At 38.1% G+C, this 19,032-nt stretch overlaps 1 protein-coding gene across 13 annotated transcripts in view; it reads left to right on the top strand.

Moving 5' to 3' along the window:
- Window positions 1-19,032, top strand: part of SCMH1 (Scm polycomb group protein homolog 1) — a 145,183-nt gene that overhangs the window by 77,341 nt on the left and 48,810 nt on the right. For 11 of the 13 annotated variants that reach the window (XM_019737146.3, XM_074334515.2, XM_019737138.3 and 8 more), the window contains 2 exons: window positions 301-389; window positions 4,896-5,139. The exons of the other annotated variants lie outside the window; for them this stretch is intronic. In XM_019737146.3, coding sequence (XP_019592705.1) covers window positions 301-389; window positions 4,896-5,139 — 333 coding nt within the window. The remainder of the gene's footprint in view (window positions 1-300; window positions 390-4,895; window positions 5,140-19,032) is intronic. 13 annotated transcript variants of the gene reach the window in all.

Here is a 19,032-nt window from a genome sequence, read left to right as displayed (position 1 = left end):
GACATATCATCTATAATACTTGTCTTGGAGTCAGGCAACTTGGTTGGGGACTTTGTTCCACTGCTTACTTTGCAACATTACACTTGGGCAAGTGACATTCCCTCTATGTGCCTCATTTCCTCATCTGTCTAATGAGGCATTTCTTCTATTTAACCTTTAAGTCCTTTCCTAACAATCCATGATTCTGTAACTTATCACAGCATATTTTGTGGCAGGAGTAGCTGGATTCCAAAGGGAAAACTTGATATGGCCATTCCCTTTGAAACATATTTTATCTGTTACCCATTATGTCTGCTACAGGATTTCGGCTGAATGCCTCCTCTTGGCCCATGTTCCTTTTGAAGACGCTAAATGGAGCAGAGATGGCTCCCATCAGGATTTTCCACAAGGTACGGTGTCCCTCAGATTTCACCAACTCCAAACTGCTTCAAGTCAAATGCTTATATTCTTTCAATTACTGAGCCTCTGATGTTTATATTATATTTATGGCCTGAGGATGCCTTCTCAGAAACTAGTTCTGCAGAAGGATTTTTTAGTACCTTATGAAGTAGCAATTTTGCCCAGAGGAATATTAGACTATAAGTTAGGATTCCTGGTTTTTGAGTCCCAGCTCTGCCAACAATAAGTTATGTCCTTTTAACCTCGTGTATAAAGCAGGGTTCTGTCTACCTCACAGGGTTGTTAAGTTAAAATATGTTTTCTAGTAAAACACATAAAATATGATGGAAATCAAAAGGAGCTGTTCTTACAGATCTTAGCATTTCGTAAGGTCCATATGCTAAACAGAGAAAAAGAAAAGAGACAATTTTTTGAGTGTGTATGTACAGTATGTTTGGAGTTTATACATACTACCTCATTTAATATCCACAGTTAACTTTCTGAAACAAGAATTACTATTTCCATTTAACAGTTAAGGAGATAAATCTTTTGAGTAAGGCACTTGCCCAAGATCACATGGCTAGTAAGTGGTGGAACAGGGATCCCGAGCCTGCATTCATTTTGCCTTATTCTCCAGAGGTGAGGCACTCAGTCTGCTCCCAGTTGCTTTAATGAGGTTAGAGTTACTATAAAGGAGACACATTAGGGTTGTATACACTGCTATTAAAGTCTAAACCCTGAGAGCACTCTGGTTCCCAGTATATAGTCTACGGGGCAACTTAAAAACCCTTTCACTACAAAATATCTCAAAATATTGGCGGGGAGGCACCATATTCTTTTAAATGCTTTGCTGAGCTTACCAGAAAGTAAGAAAATGCTTCAGAGGCCAGGATGAAGAAAGCAAACCAGAGTGTTGCGTGTATGTCCCGACCCCGCAGGTGATTCAAGGGGCTTTGCCAGTCTTACTTTCCAAGAATCTTGTCCTTCAACAGCCGCAGTAGGATAGAAGATGAGGCCTTGGCCCCGGCACTGCCACATCCAAAACCAGATCCGATCCTTCAAATGTTTACTCCTTAGTGAAAAGACTGGTACACCGATGAGGAAGAGTCTCTGCCTGGGCGTGGATAGGGTGGGAATGAAGTCACCTGCTTGATGCCACAGTCGTCCCAATGGAAGTCCAGGGTTCAGACACTGGACCTGTCCTGTCCAGGAACTCCAGAGTTGTATGGAGATATTTCTGAGTGCCTGGCAGAAGCAAACCCAAAACCTCTCTAAAGAGTTTGAATGCTTTAAACCCAGATTTCACAGAAGTCCCCAAAGAAGATGAGTACTGAGATCAGAATTACAGAGCCCTCAAAACAAGTCCAACATGGTGGGGCATCAGTAGACACAACAACCAGTAAGATTAGAACCCCAAGGACTTTCAGGTAATAGAAGTATCCGATAGAGATTATAAATTAAGTATTTGAAAATGATTAAAGAATGAAAAGAAGGAATTTTTTAAATGAGAAAAGTATCTAAAACCCTATTTTTTAAAAGAGATTTGAAAATAAATAAATGAACATCTAGAAATGAAATTTAACCATTAACTTTAAAAATTAATAGGTATATATATAAGCAACTTAGATATAAAGAATTAACTGAAAGACGTGTAAGGAATTTCCCCAGAATGCAGCACAGAGAGGTAAAGAGATGGAAAATATTAAAGAGAAGAGACAGAGGCTGCTGGTTAGCTCAGTTGGTTAGAGTGCAGTGCACTTAACAATAAGGTTGCCAGTTTGATCCCTACATGGGCCACTGCGAGCTGCGCCCTCCACAGCTAGATTGAAACACCTACTTGACTTGGAGCTGATGGGGCCTGGAAAAACACACTTGAAAAAAAAAAGGAAAAACAATTAAAGAGAAGAGACAGGAGAATAACATTAGAAGGTCCAATAATGCTAAACATGAAATCCAGATATATTAATTCTTAGAATAGAAAAGAGTCAATAGTTGAAAAGATAATGACAAAAATCTTCCAGAGTGTGTAATAAAGATTATATATATATATATATATATATATATCTTAAAACATTATGGTATACCTAAGTCAAAAGAAAACATCTGAGCAAGTAATGACAGAATACCTTCAAAAGAATTACAGTTAGGCTGACAGCACATTTCTTGGCAGCAGCAGTACAAGCCAAAGATAATAGAATAATATCTTCAAAGTACTGACAAAAAATAGTTATCCACCTAGAATTTTATATCTAGTTAGACTATTTCAGAATGAATGTAAAATCAAGTCATTTTCAAACAAACTAATATAAGCAGATACTAATATATCTGCTGAAAGAACAACTAAAGAATGTATTTCGGCAAGAAGATAATTGAACCCAGAAGGAAAGAATGAGATGCAAGAAGCAGTGGTGTGGAAAGACTAGTTAACATGTGGGTAAAGCTAATCAAGCATTGCCTATAAATGTGTAAACCAATTATAATTAAAGTGATTGTCAGTATAACAATGTGGAACTAAATTGTCAAACACTTATTAATTCAGGAGTAGTGAAATAGTCTAAGATTTTTGTATTGTTTGGAGTAGAGATAAAGATGAGTTATATACTTATGTAAGCTATACAGTTAAAATCCTAAGGGGATCCACTAAAAGACTATAAATAGAATGGTTAACATCTGAATCAATGGAGGGGGGGAAGGGAAGAAAATTCAGTTAGTTGTAAAGGAAGAAAAAAGAACTTTAAACTATCAAGTAAAATAGAAATGTAGGCAATATAATAATTGTAATAAATTTAAATATATAAGTTAACACAAGAAATGAGCTTAAACTCATCGGTTTAGTCAGACATAGATTAGATTGTTTTTACATCTAGCTACATGTTTTTACAAGAGACCCTGCTAAAATATGGTGCAAAAATGTTGAAAGTGAAAGAACATAAAAGATATACCAGGCAAACCTTTATCAAAATCAAGCTGCTGTGAACTATAGTGAAATTAGACAAAGGAGACTTTGATGCTAAAAAGCATTAAAGAGGTCAGTATCTAATGATAAAGTACAGTTCACCAAGAAAATAAAACAATTATAAATATACATGCTCCTAAGAAACATCGCCTCAAAGAATATAAAGCAAAATTTGACATAATTACTTGAAAAATCCACAATCACTAGGGAATATTTTAATATACATCTCTCAATAATTAATAAATCAAACAGAAAAATTGGTTTATCAATCAGCATAAGCTAATTAGTGTTGAATGAGTTGATCAGTTTTTAAAAATCAGTTGCATTCCTACTTAACAGCAACAAATGCTTTGAAAATAAGTTTTTTTAAAATACCATTTATGGTAGTAATAAAATTGTAATATGCCTAGAAAAATGTTAGTAAAAAGGATGAGATATTTATAGAGTAAATTTTAAAATCTATATTAAAGAAAAAAAAAACTACATTAAAAAATACTTAACAAAATGGAAAATGCTATCATGTTCATGGATGAGAAGCCCCAATATCATGCATACAAAGGTTATTTCTTTCCAAATTAATTTATTAATTCATTGGGATTCTAGTCAAATCCAAATAGAGTTTTTCTGTGGAACTTGAAAAACTGATTCTCAAATTCGTATGAAAGATGAAGGAGAAGGAATAGCCAAAACAATATTGAAGAATGGCAAAGTAGGGGGATTTTTTCCTTCCAGATGGCCATTTAATAAGATTGTTATTGGTCCAGGATCAGACAGTAAAACCAGGGAAACAGAACAGAGTATACGACACTTTTTGTGAACTCTGCAATTACATTGTGAATCAGAAAGGAAGGGAGAGAGAAAAAGAGAGAAGACTCTCTCTAGCAGTGTATAATGTTAAAACCACTTTGGAGAGCAATTTAACAATGTTTAATAAAGCAGAATATGTATATATCTATCCTATAACCCAGCAGTTTTGCTCCTAGGTATGTACCCTAAAGAAACCCTCCCACGTGTGTACCAAGGAACGAAGTGCAAGAGTGGCCATTAAAACTGTTTTGAAATAGTAAACAATTGGAAAAACCTTAAATGTCCAAAAAAGAGAATGAATCAATTATGATGTATACATATAATGAACTATTGTTAGCAGTTACAATGAACGAGCTAAATTCCTCAACATGGATAAATTTTAAAAACATAAAATTGAACAAAGAAAACAAGTTATAGAATGATAGGTGCAGTATAATACCGTTAGATAAAATTTTAAAATATGCAAATATACATAAAAACATACCCTGAGAATGGGATAGGGGAAGGGCACAAAAAAGGGATTCAACTTTATCTGTTTCCTTTTACTCTTAAAAATATCTGAAGCAAAGATGTTTGGATTAACAAAGTAATACTTTGGCATACATTGAGATTTATTGAAAAGAAAGACTAAATCTCCATTATAAATCTTACCTAGCAGTCACTTTTTAATAATCCAAAAAAACAGTAGCAATCTTTTGGCATACATAGTCTCTCTCTTTGGGTCTAGGTCTATGTATTTCTGTTTCTCATCTAGGAACCACCATCACCTTCTCACAACTTCTTCAAAATGGGAATGAAGCTAGAAGCTGTGGACAGGAAGAACCCCCATTTCATTTGCCCAGCCACTATTGGGGAGGTGCGGGGCTCAGAGGTGCTTGTCACTTTTGATGGGTGGCGAGGGGCCTTTGACTACTGGTGCCGCTTCGACTCCCGGGACATCTTCCCTGTGGGCTGGTGTTCCTTGACTGGAGACAACCTACAGCCGCCGGGCACTAAAGGTAAAGGCCCATCTGTAAGCTCTTGAAGTCAGGTCCCCAGTGATAATGGAGATTACCCAGATCTCTCAGGGTCAGCATATCTTCACCAGTAAACCTCGCTAGTAGGCAGAGGAGGAGCATGGGCCAGAAGCTTAGGTAAAAAAACAAAGTCTGCCCAAGAGTAATCAGAAGCAGTAAGAATAAAATGTCAAATAAAGCTAGGCATGGAGTTTGTGATAAAGTAAAACTTCCTGGCTCTAAATATCTTGGTTGATTCTCAGGCAACCAGCTTCTCATCTCTCTGACTTTTGTTCCCAACCCATTTCTGAGTTTGAGTCATGTGATTCTCAGAGTGTACATCTTCTTCGGGACTCAGGGGCTTTTATAGGAGCTGGAGTAGCATTGCGTTATAAAAATACATGAGATGCACTATAGCAGAATGGAAAAAGCATGGGCTTTGAAGTAAGATAGACTTAGGTTGAGTTCCAGCTCTGCCTTTTACCAGCTGTGTGGCTTTGGGGCAGTTAGTTCACCTCTCTAAATTTCAAATTCCTCATCTGTAAAAGAATACCTACTTCATAAAGTTACGGTGAGGAATAAATAATATCACATGGGTAAATTGCTCACATAATATCTGGCAAATAGCAAGTGCTAAACACGTTTATATTGTATTACTGCTGATATTATAGTAATTATATACTGTTATATTTATTGTAATTGCACCATAATATGTTACTGTATTATATATTATAATACACTATATTATCATTATTATAACACTATTATTATAAAAATAACCACTACCAATGGGAGAATATATATAAGTACTAGAATAGGACAACAGAGTAATAGAATAGTAAATGATGTTTCTAATGATGATGTTGGAGGTTATCCAGGATACAGTGTGACACAGCCGCTTTTATGTAATAGAGGAAATAATATGAATCTCATCCCCTTAAGTCTAAAAAGTAATGAATCTGAGGAAACGGAAAGTCACCCATCTTATGGTCTCTGGGTCGCTTCTAAACTTCTGTCAAATTCATTCGTTCAATTCGCCACCTATTTATTGAGCACCTCCTTGTGAACCACACTGAGAATAGAGCAGTTACAAAGATGAGCAACAGCACCTCGTGGCACTTCCGTTCTAGTGGGAGGAGACAGTAAACATTTTGAGTTTAAATAAATAAGGTGATTTTAGATAGACAGTTTCTCCTAAGGAAATAAGGTATGATAAGATAATGACAGTGAAGATGTGATTGTGAAGGGAGTTTTTTGTTTAACAGCTTTATTGAAATATAATTAAAGTAAAATTAATGGCACATATTTAAAGTATGCAATTTGAAAAGTTTTGACAAATGTATGCATAGATGAAACCATTACCACAATCAAGATAACGAACATGTCCATCATCGCCAAAAGTTTTCTTGTTCTTCTTTGTGGAGGGGGAGCTTCTCTAGATACAATTTCTTTTCAGGAAAATATTTCTGAAGAAGTGATAGTTGAATTAAATGATGAGAAGGAGCCAATCAAGGGAAGAGGATTCCAGACGGGCCCCTGGGACATACATGCAGTGGTCCTGAGAATGACTGCTCCAACTATAGCGCACTGCGTGAGGAGAGAGTGGCAAAAACACATAGGACCTTGTAAGCCAGAGTGGGAATTTAGATTATAAACATAGTAGGGAATCAGTACAGGGTGCTATGTAGGGGAGTGACAAAACTGATTTATTTTTTAAAAATCATGTGCACTCGTATCCAGTACATAAAAGAACATTTACAACTCAACAAATAAAAAAGACCAGTTAACCCAGTTTAAAAAAATGGGCCAAAGATTTGGATAGATTTTTCTCCAAAGATACAGAAATGGCCAGTAAGCAGGTGACAAAATTCTCAACATCATTAGTCAATAGGGAAATGCAAATCAAAGCTGTAGTAAGATACCACTTCACACCCATGGGCATGGCTATAATCAAAAGAGACAGTAGTGAGTGTTGACAGAATGTGGAGAAATGGGAACTCTTATACATTGCTAGTAAGATTGTCACATGCTGCTGCCACTTTGGGAACAGTTTGGAAGTTACTCAAAATATTAAACACAGAGTTACCTGTGACCCAGCAATTCCACTTGTAGGTATATACTCAAGAGAATAGAAAACATATGTCCACACAAAAACATATGAATGTTCATGGCAGTGTTAATTGTAATAACCAAAAAGTTGAAATAACCCAAATGTTCATCCTCTGATGAATAGATAAATAAAATATGATATATCCATAGGAAATATTATTTGGCAATGAAAAGGAATGAAGTACTGATACATGCTACAACATACATGAACCTTAAAAACATTAATGCTAAGTGAAAAAAGCCAGTCACAAAAGACCAGATTGTATGATTGCATTTATATGAAATGTCCAGAGTAGGCAAAAACACGGAGACTAAAATAGGTTAGTGGTTGTCAGGCTCTGGAGGGGTTGGGGGTGGGAATAGGGAATGATTGCTAATGGGTACGAGGTTTCTTTTTGGGATAATGAATATGTTCTAAAATTAAATAGGGATGATGTTTGCACAACTCTGAATCTAGTAAAAACACTGAATTACATACTTTTTAAAAGGGTGAATTTTATGATATTTGAATTACGTATGTGTCAACAAAGCTGTTATTTTTTAAAAAGTCACTTGGGTTGCTTTGTGGGGAATGGGTTGTGCCGTAGTATCTATGGACAAGGGGACAAGGGTGACTAGGATTAGGTTGGCGGCATTGAAGTGGAGGGGACTTGAGGTGGGGGGTGGGGGAAATGAGACACACTTCCTCCTCTATATGCTTCAAGAAGCAAGTGCCCGGGCACAGGTATGAGAAGTCAGCTGCCATCCCTCTGCAAACCCTGTGAGATATCTCTGTGGAAGCAGCAAGAGGAGAACTGCCTTGAGGGTGGTAGCGGAGTCGTTTTTGTTTACTTGAGACTAAAACAGGGTGAGCCTTGTTGTTCCAGGCTATGTTCAGTTAGGTTTATTTTCTCACTCTCCTGCCTAGGGAACTCTGTTATTTTAATCAGCGAATCTCGTAGAGCAGTTAGGCAGTTCTCAAGAGCCAGAAGAGCTGAGAGTCTTTTGTGTCCAGGAATTGCTGGGCATGCATTCCTTTCTGACTGCACACCGTACAGATAAGAAACATGACTCACTATGTGGTTGATGTTTCCAGAGGTATTTGCTGACTGTTTTCCTCTCCTCTTTTGTGTGTCTCTGGAGATCAGAGATGATCAGAAGGACAGGCTCAGAAGGTAGAGAGAGGCCTTCTTCCAGTTGGCATTTCCTGACCAGGGCTTTTGGTCATCATTCCAGCAGCCAGGTTATTTTCCTCCAACAACTCCCGCCTTCCCCACCCCATACCCTCAGTAGGTTCTGCAATGCAGCTTTCAGTAATAGAACCTCAGCCATCTCAGTGTCCTGGCTAAGGAGCAAGTGATACAATGTGGAAAAAATGTGGTTACTCAACTCATTTCACAAAACAAGATGTTCTCTGTGTATTAGCGGTTCTCTTTCTAATCATACTATCTCCTCCTCCTTCTCTACCGCTGGTCATTAGTGTGCAAATGTTAAAAAAAATTAAAGCAATATGAGATTGTTTCTTGCTCGCAGTAAATAGGAAAAAATACCAATATTCATTTAATGTTCTTTCACACATGTTTTATTCTATCTTCCTGGTAACTCTGAACTAGGTGTAATTATTTTCAGATATATTTTATTTATGAGTGAAGTTCTGAGGATTAAGTGATACCCGAGTCTAGAGGAGACCGAGCCATGGAGACCTTTCAGTAGGACCAGCTGGCAGAGCCATCACTTTGAGCCATATTGCCTTTGCACAGATATCTCCCCTATGCTTTCCCCATTCTCCTTTGGGTTCCCTTCAAAGCTTCACTTGAGACCCTGGATTTTGGCTTCCAGATCCTGATATGAAATAGGAAAGAAGCAGTGTAGTGTCCTGTCAGAGCACTGAACTTGGGTCTAACACAAACTGGGCCACAAACTTGTTTTATATCTTTGAGCAAGTCATTCCGAATGTGAGAGGTGGAACTTTGTAAATGGTCCTTAAGGGCCCTTCCACCCTTGTAACACAGTATAGTTTCCTGATCTTGGGGATGGAAATAAGTGACTCCTATGACTCTCTCTTACTTGGTCTCAGATCCATCAGCTCACCTATCACCAGCTCTACCCTCCTCCCACATAGGGCTCTGCCTCTCTCAGGGGACGCCTGCTTGCCAGCTGTTTCTTCTTTGCTGAGCCACATCCTTTTTAGCTCCTGCACTCCTGAGGCCAAGCCAGCTTTGATGGACAGCAAATACCACGCTTGCAACTAATCCAGTGTACTTGGTATAAAAGCTTTTTTTTTTTTTAGCTCATCACATTTTTGTGTGTGACTTAAAATAAAATTGAAACAGAGGCATATGTTACTTTTTAAATTTAAAAACCAAATAAAAAGTTCGATCCACTTAGTATTGCTATAATGCTAATTAGGCCTTAGCCATTATAATAATCCACTTAACTCTTCCTTGCTCTGATTTCAGGCTAGACAAGCCAGTTTCAGATTTTAGCTTAGCTTCCTATGTAATTTTACAACAGTAAGAGAACATGCGATCCAAGCTACTTCATATTTATATTGTTATTATAAATTAATCTGTTGCATTCTGAATTATACATCAGTCTTTTGTGACTTCATATAGTGTAAGCTGGGTCTGGCTGCTCTCTATATACTGATACAAATATAGGCGTCCAATAGAAATGCTGAGTGTACCTGTTGGAATAAATGGTCAGCCAGGCCTCTTTTACCCATTCAGTCTGCGCTTTGTACCTGTGCTTTTGTACAAAGAGAAAACTTCAAAATCTGACTCAGTGCTGTGGTTGATGTGTAGGAGTATTACCCTGGTCTGGATGCTTAAAAACAAAACTTGCAGAACATCTCTTCCTTTTTTTCTGTGAAACATTTAAAAAGTGTTTCCCGTACTTTATGAATGGTCTCTTCCTCTTGCAAAACTGCGTAGGAAACTATACAGTAATCACTTGGGATTCTGGATCAGAAAGAGGATTAAACTGCAGTTCGAAACTCCACAAGAAGAAACTCCGGTAGGGGCGAGAATAACACAAGCAGGGCTAACCTGTAGGTCACACCATGTAGATCAGTTCTGCCTGTAGAGTTTATAGCAGGTGTGTCAAAACTGCGGCCCGCCGGCCAACTGCGGTCCGCAATCCATTGTTAATTGGCCCGCAGCAAATTCCAAAAATATATTTAGTTTACTTAAATAAACCAGGTGAGGCAATACGTACTTCACCTCGAGTGAGTGGCCTGGCTGTTTGTGTATTTTACCGCATATGACCCTTGGTAAAAAACGTTGAAAAAAGTTTGGACACCGCTGGCTTATAGTTTTGTGAGCATATAGACCAATAGAGAATTACGACTTTGCAGTAACATAGTGCAAAAGGGCCCCTAACCTAGACTGGAGGATTGGAAGTTGGAGGTTAGGGAAGGCTTCCTAATGCAGTGACATCTAAGCTGAGACTTGCAGAATGGGAAGGAAAAGAGCTGTAGCTAACCATGAGAACAGAGGAGTGGAGACCTAAGAAGAAAAAACGTGTAGTTGAGGAACTCAAAAATGTTTAAATGACCAGATTTTAGGGTGTAAGGAGAAGAGTGGAAAGAGAGAAGTGTGGAGAGGAAGGCACAGGAAATGCACAGCTTCCCTTTAGACCATTTTAAGGATCTGGGTCCTTCCCCTAAGAATAGTGAGAGCCATTGAATGGGCTTTAATTAGTGGAGTTACAGGTCGGATCTGTGTTTTAGAAGAACTATTCAGGTAGCAGTGAATAGTTGGGTGGCTTCCAGAAGCTAGAGACAGAGATGTAAATTAACACGCTGTTATAATATTCCAGATGAGAGAGCGAATCGAGGCAGTGACATCGTAGTGAAAAGGATAAGTTTGGGGGGGGGGGCACATTCTTTAAACAAAGAAGCCAAAATGTGAGTTCTTAAAGTGTAACCCCCACGACAGCTATTTTATTTATTTAATAGGTAGTTACTAGCACTGCAACATGTAAAATAATGCTGATTTTTCAGTATAAATGTTAATAAGGGAGTTAAAACTATTCTTTCTGTCCTGTCTCAGAAAGGTGTCCTTATTAAATGGAACTAATTTATTAACTTCATCTTTATATCCCCAGCCCTTGGCACATAGTAGTTATTCAGGAATGTTCGTTGAGTGAACTAGATCATGCTGTATTTTCTGATTCCATTTCTATTCATTATCATCTAAAGCCATTGTTCACTTAATTATGAAAGTGAGAGTGCTACTGCAATTTTAATAGCACATTAAAAGTTATTTAAACTAATGTTTTAAATTTCGGAAACCTTATGGCTAAAAATAAGAGTGGCAAGGGCTACTCATCTCGAGAGGCTCATCCCTGAGCCTATATTCACCCATTTCTCTGTCACTAAACGTATGGACACCTCTACACCTGAACTTCCACCCAACTTCTTTTTCTACTAAGCCACAACAAGCAAGAGCATGTCCTCTCTACAGGAAGCTTCTGGCCACCAATATGCCCCTCTTGTCTCCTGAGATGGTGTGTTCACTAACTATGTCAGAAAAAGTGAGGGCACATTGGGTAATTAATGAAACAAATTATTTGGTGTCCTTATTGAGGACAGCCAGTTGGCTGTTTTCCCTCTTCTCCTTTCAGATATACTAGTTCCAGGCCTTGCCTTTATTTGATATACCATCTCCTCCCTCCCTACACACAGAGAGAGAGAGAGAGAGAGAGAGAGAGAGAGAGAGAGAGAGAGAGAGAGAGAGAGAGAATATCTCTATCCTTACTCCAGTTTTGGTCTTGTACTTTAATCACGTCTAGAAACTCTGGCCTTTATTCATCCATCTATCTGGCAATTGTAGAGCAGCCTCCTATTACATTAGGCTCAGTGGAGTTGACACAGAAGTGTCTCCTTCCCAGGTTGATTGATTTAAATGAAAAACTGGGTGTGCAGACGCATAGCACCATGCAGACGTAGCAGATACCCACTGTATGTTCGTTATGTCTGAATGAAGATGCCTAGACACCCCAAGAAAGGAGAACTGCACACACATAGAGGCATTATAAGTGCTCTACTTTGGTCAGGAAAAATAAATATATTTATGAGATGAAGTTTGTGCAATGAGCCAGTACTCCTGTACCTGGTTTTCTCTTATTGTATACTTATGGTACACACAAATAGAACTAAGAATATGGGAAATGGGAAATGAAATGAGTGGCACTAGTTATGAAACAAGGGATTTGGGTTCTCTCACTGGTTCTAATTATATCTGCCCAAGGGACAGAAAAACACTGTCCCATGCTTCCCTACCAGCTCACTTCTCGCTCCTCCTTTACCAACCACAGATGCCTGACAATGGTAGTGATTTTTTGGCATGTGTAATGAAACAGCTGGCCATCTCTCAAACTCCTGGAAATAGTGAGAAGTCACTTAGGCAGTTCATAAATTTGACCACACCTGCTGTTTTCTTGGGAATACTTAGACCCCTGTAGTTTTCTTTGGCATGTTGTATTGTAGCACTGTGTGTGCCAGCATCAATACATGTCAACTTGCAAAATCCTCTATTTAAATAAGTGTATGTGGTTCTTAGGAAAAGTATATTGGAAACCAGTAATATAAACTCTGTGTTATTACATTTTCCCCTTAATTCCCTAGATGATTTTTTGAGGAAATATTATAGTTATAAATGAGAATTTCTGAATATCAGTAATGCCTTACTAGAAGAAAAACAAAACATAAACATTCATGTATATCAAGAAAATGAGGGAAACTTGACAAACTTTTAAACAGAACAAAGAAAAACAGGCTGTGAAGGTGATATGGCAAGAAGGCAAGAGTTTGGAAGCTTTTTAGATTCACTGTCTTATGCAAAGGAAAACTGGAATGTGTTCAACTGACTGGGGCTGACCAGCAGGTGCTTCGTCACAACGTGCCTTCATGCCCCCTCTCTTGTGGGTGCCCTGGACTTGCCCAGACACATTAGCAGACCATCTTCTGAGAAGACATAGCCCTCCACTTGCTGCAATTGCTTCTGAACCCTCTTACCTATTGCCCAGACAGCTAAGGTCAGGCATTCCTCTGAGTTTCAGGTTTTTGAAGTTGGCTTGTGGTCCCATCGTACATGATTTAATTATTCTTCTGTTTTCCCCACTCTGTACAGGTTTATCAGCCTAAAAAGTCCCCAGGAAAACATGAAATGTCTTTATAATTGCAGAGGTCCTCTACTGATGCTGTAGGAATACGAGTAAAGAGGAAAAGAATGAGCTGGATGTGGAGAACTGAACGTGTTAACTGAGTTAGATAGGAGCAGGAGGCAACCCAGGCTTTATCAAGTGAACTGGAATGTAGAGGAATGGAGTTTCAGCTTTGGCATCAGCCCAGCTGGCAGCATATAGCTGAACCCAGCCAAGTTGAGCAAAGCTAATAAAGAACACATCCTCTAAATTCCTATGCCAAGACCAATGATACACTGCCGTGAATGAAAACAAGATCCCGGTCCAGGAAACTGATAAACCAAATGGGTTTCCCCCTGTTTTTTTCCCCCCCATTGTTTATGTTCTGTGTTGTGCAGACACATACACACACACACACACACACACACACACACACACAACCTGGGCTTACTTACATTTTATGAATCCGTTTCCAATTCCATATGCTATGTTGTTCTGCATGGAAGAGAGATCTGGTAATGAATTCTTTAGGGCAGCTAAGACTCTTAACTAAGAATTATTGGAGAAACCCAGAAGTCAGAGTACTTCTATCAGATGCCCTTCATTATTATAACTAGGCATGTTTAGTTCTTTATCTTCCTTTATCTGCGGATACTCTCTTGTTTTGTTTATTGGTTTCAGGGTAACATAATGGAAAGAACATGGACTTTGGAGACCGAAAAGTCTAGGCTCAAATCCTAGCTTTAACTCTATGTCCTTTCGCAAGTCTTTTATCCTCTGTGAGTTTAGATTCTTCATCTTTAAAATAGCCAAGTGTAATGGTTATCTCAGGAAAAGGCACTTATTTGATTATTTGAGTTGCAAGCTGAAGTGGCTACTCTTTTTTTCATGGAACATCATATTTACTTAAAAGAACAACTGACTTGGATATTTGGTAGACACTTTCTCCAAAATTAAGTGAACTGGTCACTTCAAGGAAGAGAACCTATAAGTATTCATTGTAAATGATAAATTCAAACTTTCAAGCCAAATATTAGAATTTTGGAAAACTTGTATCCACCAACATGAGCTTAACATCTTCCCAATATGTAAAGACTTCAGAGTCACTCTTTACCACATTCCCTTTCATCTAGAAACTACTTTGGTTAAAATTCAGTTAGTTGCCTTCATATTAAATATGAGATGTCAGGAAGGTAAAAAGTCATAGAATCCTGGAATCTCAGAGTTAGAGGAAACCTCAGAAGTCATCACACAATTCAGGCCTTGCCTGAAGACCATCCTCTATAAATATTCATCTAGCCTTTACTTAAATTCTTCCAGAGCCAGGGAGATTGTAACCTCTCAAAGGATCACCTTCCTTTGACTTGTGATAGCTCTAATGGCTAAAAGTATTCTTTTTTTCTTTAACTGAAATCTGCTTTCAGTATCTATCCAGTGGCTCAGATTTTGTTTCTTGTTTCAACTGGAACTTTTTCAGATAGCTCTTGATACTCTTGTTCCTCTAGGTCTTTTTTCATAGATATTTCTGAGACTGGATAGTTTCCAAGCTCCCCATCAGCTTGGACTCTCTTCTTGATTCATTTCAGTTGACAGTGTTGTGCTGAGAATGAACTCACACAGTAGAGATGGTCTCACCTGCAGAATGGAGTAGCACTTTCACTTCCCTTAAAAGGGGTCTATTCTGTGACCTGACTTGTTGAAAAGAAGACATTGCATTTTTTCTGTTTCTCTGTTCTCAAATGGTCACAGTAGATGTTTAATGTTACCTCTTATCTAGTCTCAGCACAAGTTGAATTTCAGGACATAATGGCCATGTGAGGTAAGGGGATTTTCTGGTAGTTTTGGTTTTTTGCTACTGAGGGGTAGGGAATGGTAATTCACAAGATTTGAAAAATTATTTTATAATTCTCTTTTATCACAATAACCAGGTGTGATAAACCAAGTATTTTCCTCAGTAAAAGTTTTTATCAGATAAGAGGATTCCTCCTCTTTCCCCGTAACAACTTTTCTTCATTCAAATCAGTAGTGACCGTATAGTATCTGATCTATAGAAATATGGAAGCCTACCTTAGAGCTGAGTTCAGTCACGTCCACACAGTCAGTACTCACCGTATACTGTGGAGCCAGTCTTATTTGGAACTTTCCATGGAAAAGGATGTAGGTCACAAAAATATGTTAAACCTCGTAATAACGCATAATTCAAAGAGGTTAAGTGATTTACAAGGACTTGAACCTAGCTCTATGGGTTTCTGACTTCTAAATTCATGTTCTTTCCACTGTATCACACTTCACTTCTCTATGCCTCAAAGGAAGTTCAGAGATAACCATTAGGTAAATATCTCAGGTCTGAGATCATTGTAAATAAGATCAAGTGAGTTAATGAATGTTAAAGTACTTTGAGAATTGTGAAGTGTGATTCTCATGGGAGGGGTTTCCATCAGTGATTTTGGAAATGCATAGTGATGTCTACCAGAAACTCCAGGGCCCTTTTTTGCCCTGCAGGGAGGGGTTGGGATGAGTCTGAAAGGTGTGCTGGAAGTGAAATGAGAAGGATCAGAGAGGGACATAGATCCTTCAAAGCGCCAATGAGTAGTTACTGTACATCGGGACAAGAGAAGTCAGTTTTCCAGGCCAGTCACTGCCAGCTGTTCAGCCATAGGAAATGAAATACTATAGCTCTCACAGGGGAAGTCATTCATAATTGAGTAAAGCCACCTGTGTATATAGTTTGTATAACCAACTATGCCAACTGAGATATTTCTGGAAAATTTAACTTTCATGGAAATAAAAGGGATTGAAAAAGCCATCTGGGGCAGTAGGTAGGACCCCCCCAAGGATATTTTGAGTATGTGCAGGTTTCTCTGTCCTTCCTTCCAGTCTGGTATAGCTCCTGGTAGTCTGTCTCGGCTTTATACCGCTTGGGAGCCTAGTTAGATAGGAGCTTATGGTGCCTCCGGTTGGTTACTTGTACTTAGTGACAGTGTGTCACCACACTTTTTTTCCTTTTTCTTTTTATTTGTTTATGTGCGTTTGTGTTTTCAGAATTATGTTAACATACCTCAAATGAAATAAAATTCTCATCTTGATAAACTTGGCAGGAGCTAACCCCCAACCACATCAACAACAACAACAACAAAAAAGTGTTATTTTTTTTAACTTCACGTTAGCATTGAGGACTAATTGGATTTTCTTTATCTTGTCTTTCCCAGTAACATCGGCTGACCTACACCTGGCTTTCAGTGTAATACATGATTGTATAAATTGAAAATTCAGTAAATTCTTTCAAAAATACTTACTGAGTTCCTACTATGTATTAGCAAGTATGCTAGGTACTGCAGAGAATATAATTTTATTAGAGGAGATGAGTTATAGATAAATAGAATATAGGGTAGAAACAGTTGTTGATGATTTGACTTCTGCATACAGATTTGGGTATTTTTTAGAACCACAGAATTCTCACAGAACTTTCAAGTGGAAGGACCTTTTCAGAGATTTACTAGCTATGTGACTTTGAACAAGTTAACTTCTTTTAGCCTTAGTTTGTTCAACTATAAATTGAAGGCAACAATAGTTCCTATTGACAGGTTATTGTAAGGAGTGAAATGAGTTCATATATTAGAACAAAATCGGCACATAGTAAGCGCTCAAAAAATGTGAGTTATTTTCTAGTCTAATTCTGTTGTTTTATAAATAAATTGAGGCCCGGTAAGAGTAAGTCACTTCATCAAGTTTTATTTGGGTTGGCTATCAGATGACATATGTTGTTTGTATGATGATAAGTAAGGAGTATTTTTCATGGGTACTATTAAAAACTTTAAGCTTACGTATATTACAAAAGCTAGTGCTTATAAAGTAGTTGTCAAAAGTAGAATGAAATATTTAAGAGTTACCCAGAAATAGAGCTCAATAATACCGTAAAAACTGAATAAGTGAAAAGAGGGAAGGTTGGGGAAGGCTCTTGACACGTGTCCTATGCTGAAGAATGCCTAGAATTAGTAGCCAACTGAAGAAGCAATAAGAAAGGCCATTCCAGGGGGATTGTCATGTACAAGGCACAAACTAAGACAAAAAAAAAAAATGATTCTGAAAACCAAAACACAGGGCACATGTCAGAAAATTAAAATCACATGCAGTGCCTGTTCAGAGAGACTTACCCAGAAAGTAAGAAGAGACTGTTGAAGGGTTTTAACCAAGAGTGATATGATCGTATTTATGTTTTAGATCCTTATGACCTGTTAGATAAGGGCTAGAGATAATGCTGGGTGGCGGTAAGTTAAAGGAAGGTAGACCAGCTAGTTTGGGCATTTCAGTGATTAAGGCGAGAGATGATGAGGATCTGATTTAAGGTAATGGGGTTGGAGTGAAAGAAATATATTTGAGACATCAGAGGAAATTTCTCTAGCAAAAAGTATATTCTTTTTTGATCCACATTCTTTTATTTTTTCAGTGCTAGAGAATCTTAAAACTGGAAGCAGACTAAGTAAGAAAAGATGTTGGGCAAACCATGGACTTAATGTCAAACTAAATAAATAGAATAAAGGCTGACTTGGAGGTAGACCATGTTATCAGCAGAATATGTCAGATGTAAGCATAGGCAGGTATAAAACCCAGGAAACTAAATCTGAAATCAATCAACAGTTACAAACCAAGAAGACCAGTTTTCCAGATGAATTTGTGATGAAAGATACAATTTCTCCTAACCTTAAAGGCACTCGGAGCCAGCTTCTGGCAGGCTCACTTAATTTCTAGACATACCTTTAATTTCAAGGACACTAAAATAAATAGCCACTGTATATCCATTATTTATGTAAGGTGAACTTGCCCTTCTGTGTACTTAGTCACGTTGCACATTGCCAAAGTTGGAGCAGGATTGAAAGTTCCCAGAGTGATTAAAAACTAGCATGTGAAGACATGGTATTTCTTTGAACTTAAGGTTAAAAGGCTAGAAATTGCTACTAATGTGTGCAGCCCCTAGAGCAGCTGGTCCCAGATACTGCCCAAATCACCCATGTGAAGTGCAAAGCGTTAGAATGTTCTCAGACTAATTATTAGCATGAGGGGAATGAGAAAAAAGGTGGGGGGGGGGCAGGACCGCAGCCTGTCTGCTCTCTTCAGAGTCTCCAGTGGGCCCCTCAGTCTTAGGACAGGATTCCCACTCGCTGTGTCTTCTACTAGAACAGTGATTCTGGGTCCCAGAACTATCAGGGTCACAAATATTGTTTGCTACTGGAGCGCCTTGCATGCTTTTCTCTTGTCCTTTGTCTTTCTAACCCTCTCCAATCTACTCTGCTCTTCTACCCCTCACGTAGATTATAGAACCTTTATAGTTTGTTACAATATCTGATAAGCCTCGTCCCCTCTCATAGTTCTTCCTTTTCATTACTTTCTTAACTATATTCATGGTTTTTTTCTTTTTATTATTAGTTTCAGGTGTTCATGGGGGTTGTTGTCATATGAATTTAATATCAACTTGTCTAGCTCCAGAAGGACGAAAAAAAAAGGTTTCTTGATGTTTTTATTGATTGCATTAAATTTGTAAATTAATTTAGCAAGAACTAATAACTTGGTGACAGATATACAAAGGATGCCTTTTTATCTGTTTAAGTCCACTTTTATGTCTTCCAGTAGTAATTTTTTTCATTATAAATTTTGCGTATTTCT

The sequence above is a fragment of the Rhinolophus sinicus genome, chromosome 14, assembly GCF_057876585.1.
Source record: "Rhinolophus sinicus isolate RSI-liver-muscle chromosome 14, RSI-T2T, whole genome shotgun sequence".
NCBI lineage: Eukaryota > Metazoa > Chordata > Mammalia > Chiroptera > Rhinolophidae > Rhinolophus > Rhinolophus sinicus.
The sequence above is the reverse complement of the archived record's forward strand: the minus strand, read 5'-3'. Positions and strand labels throughout refer to the sequence as shown.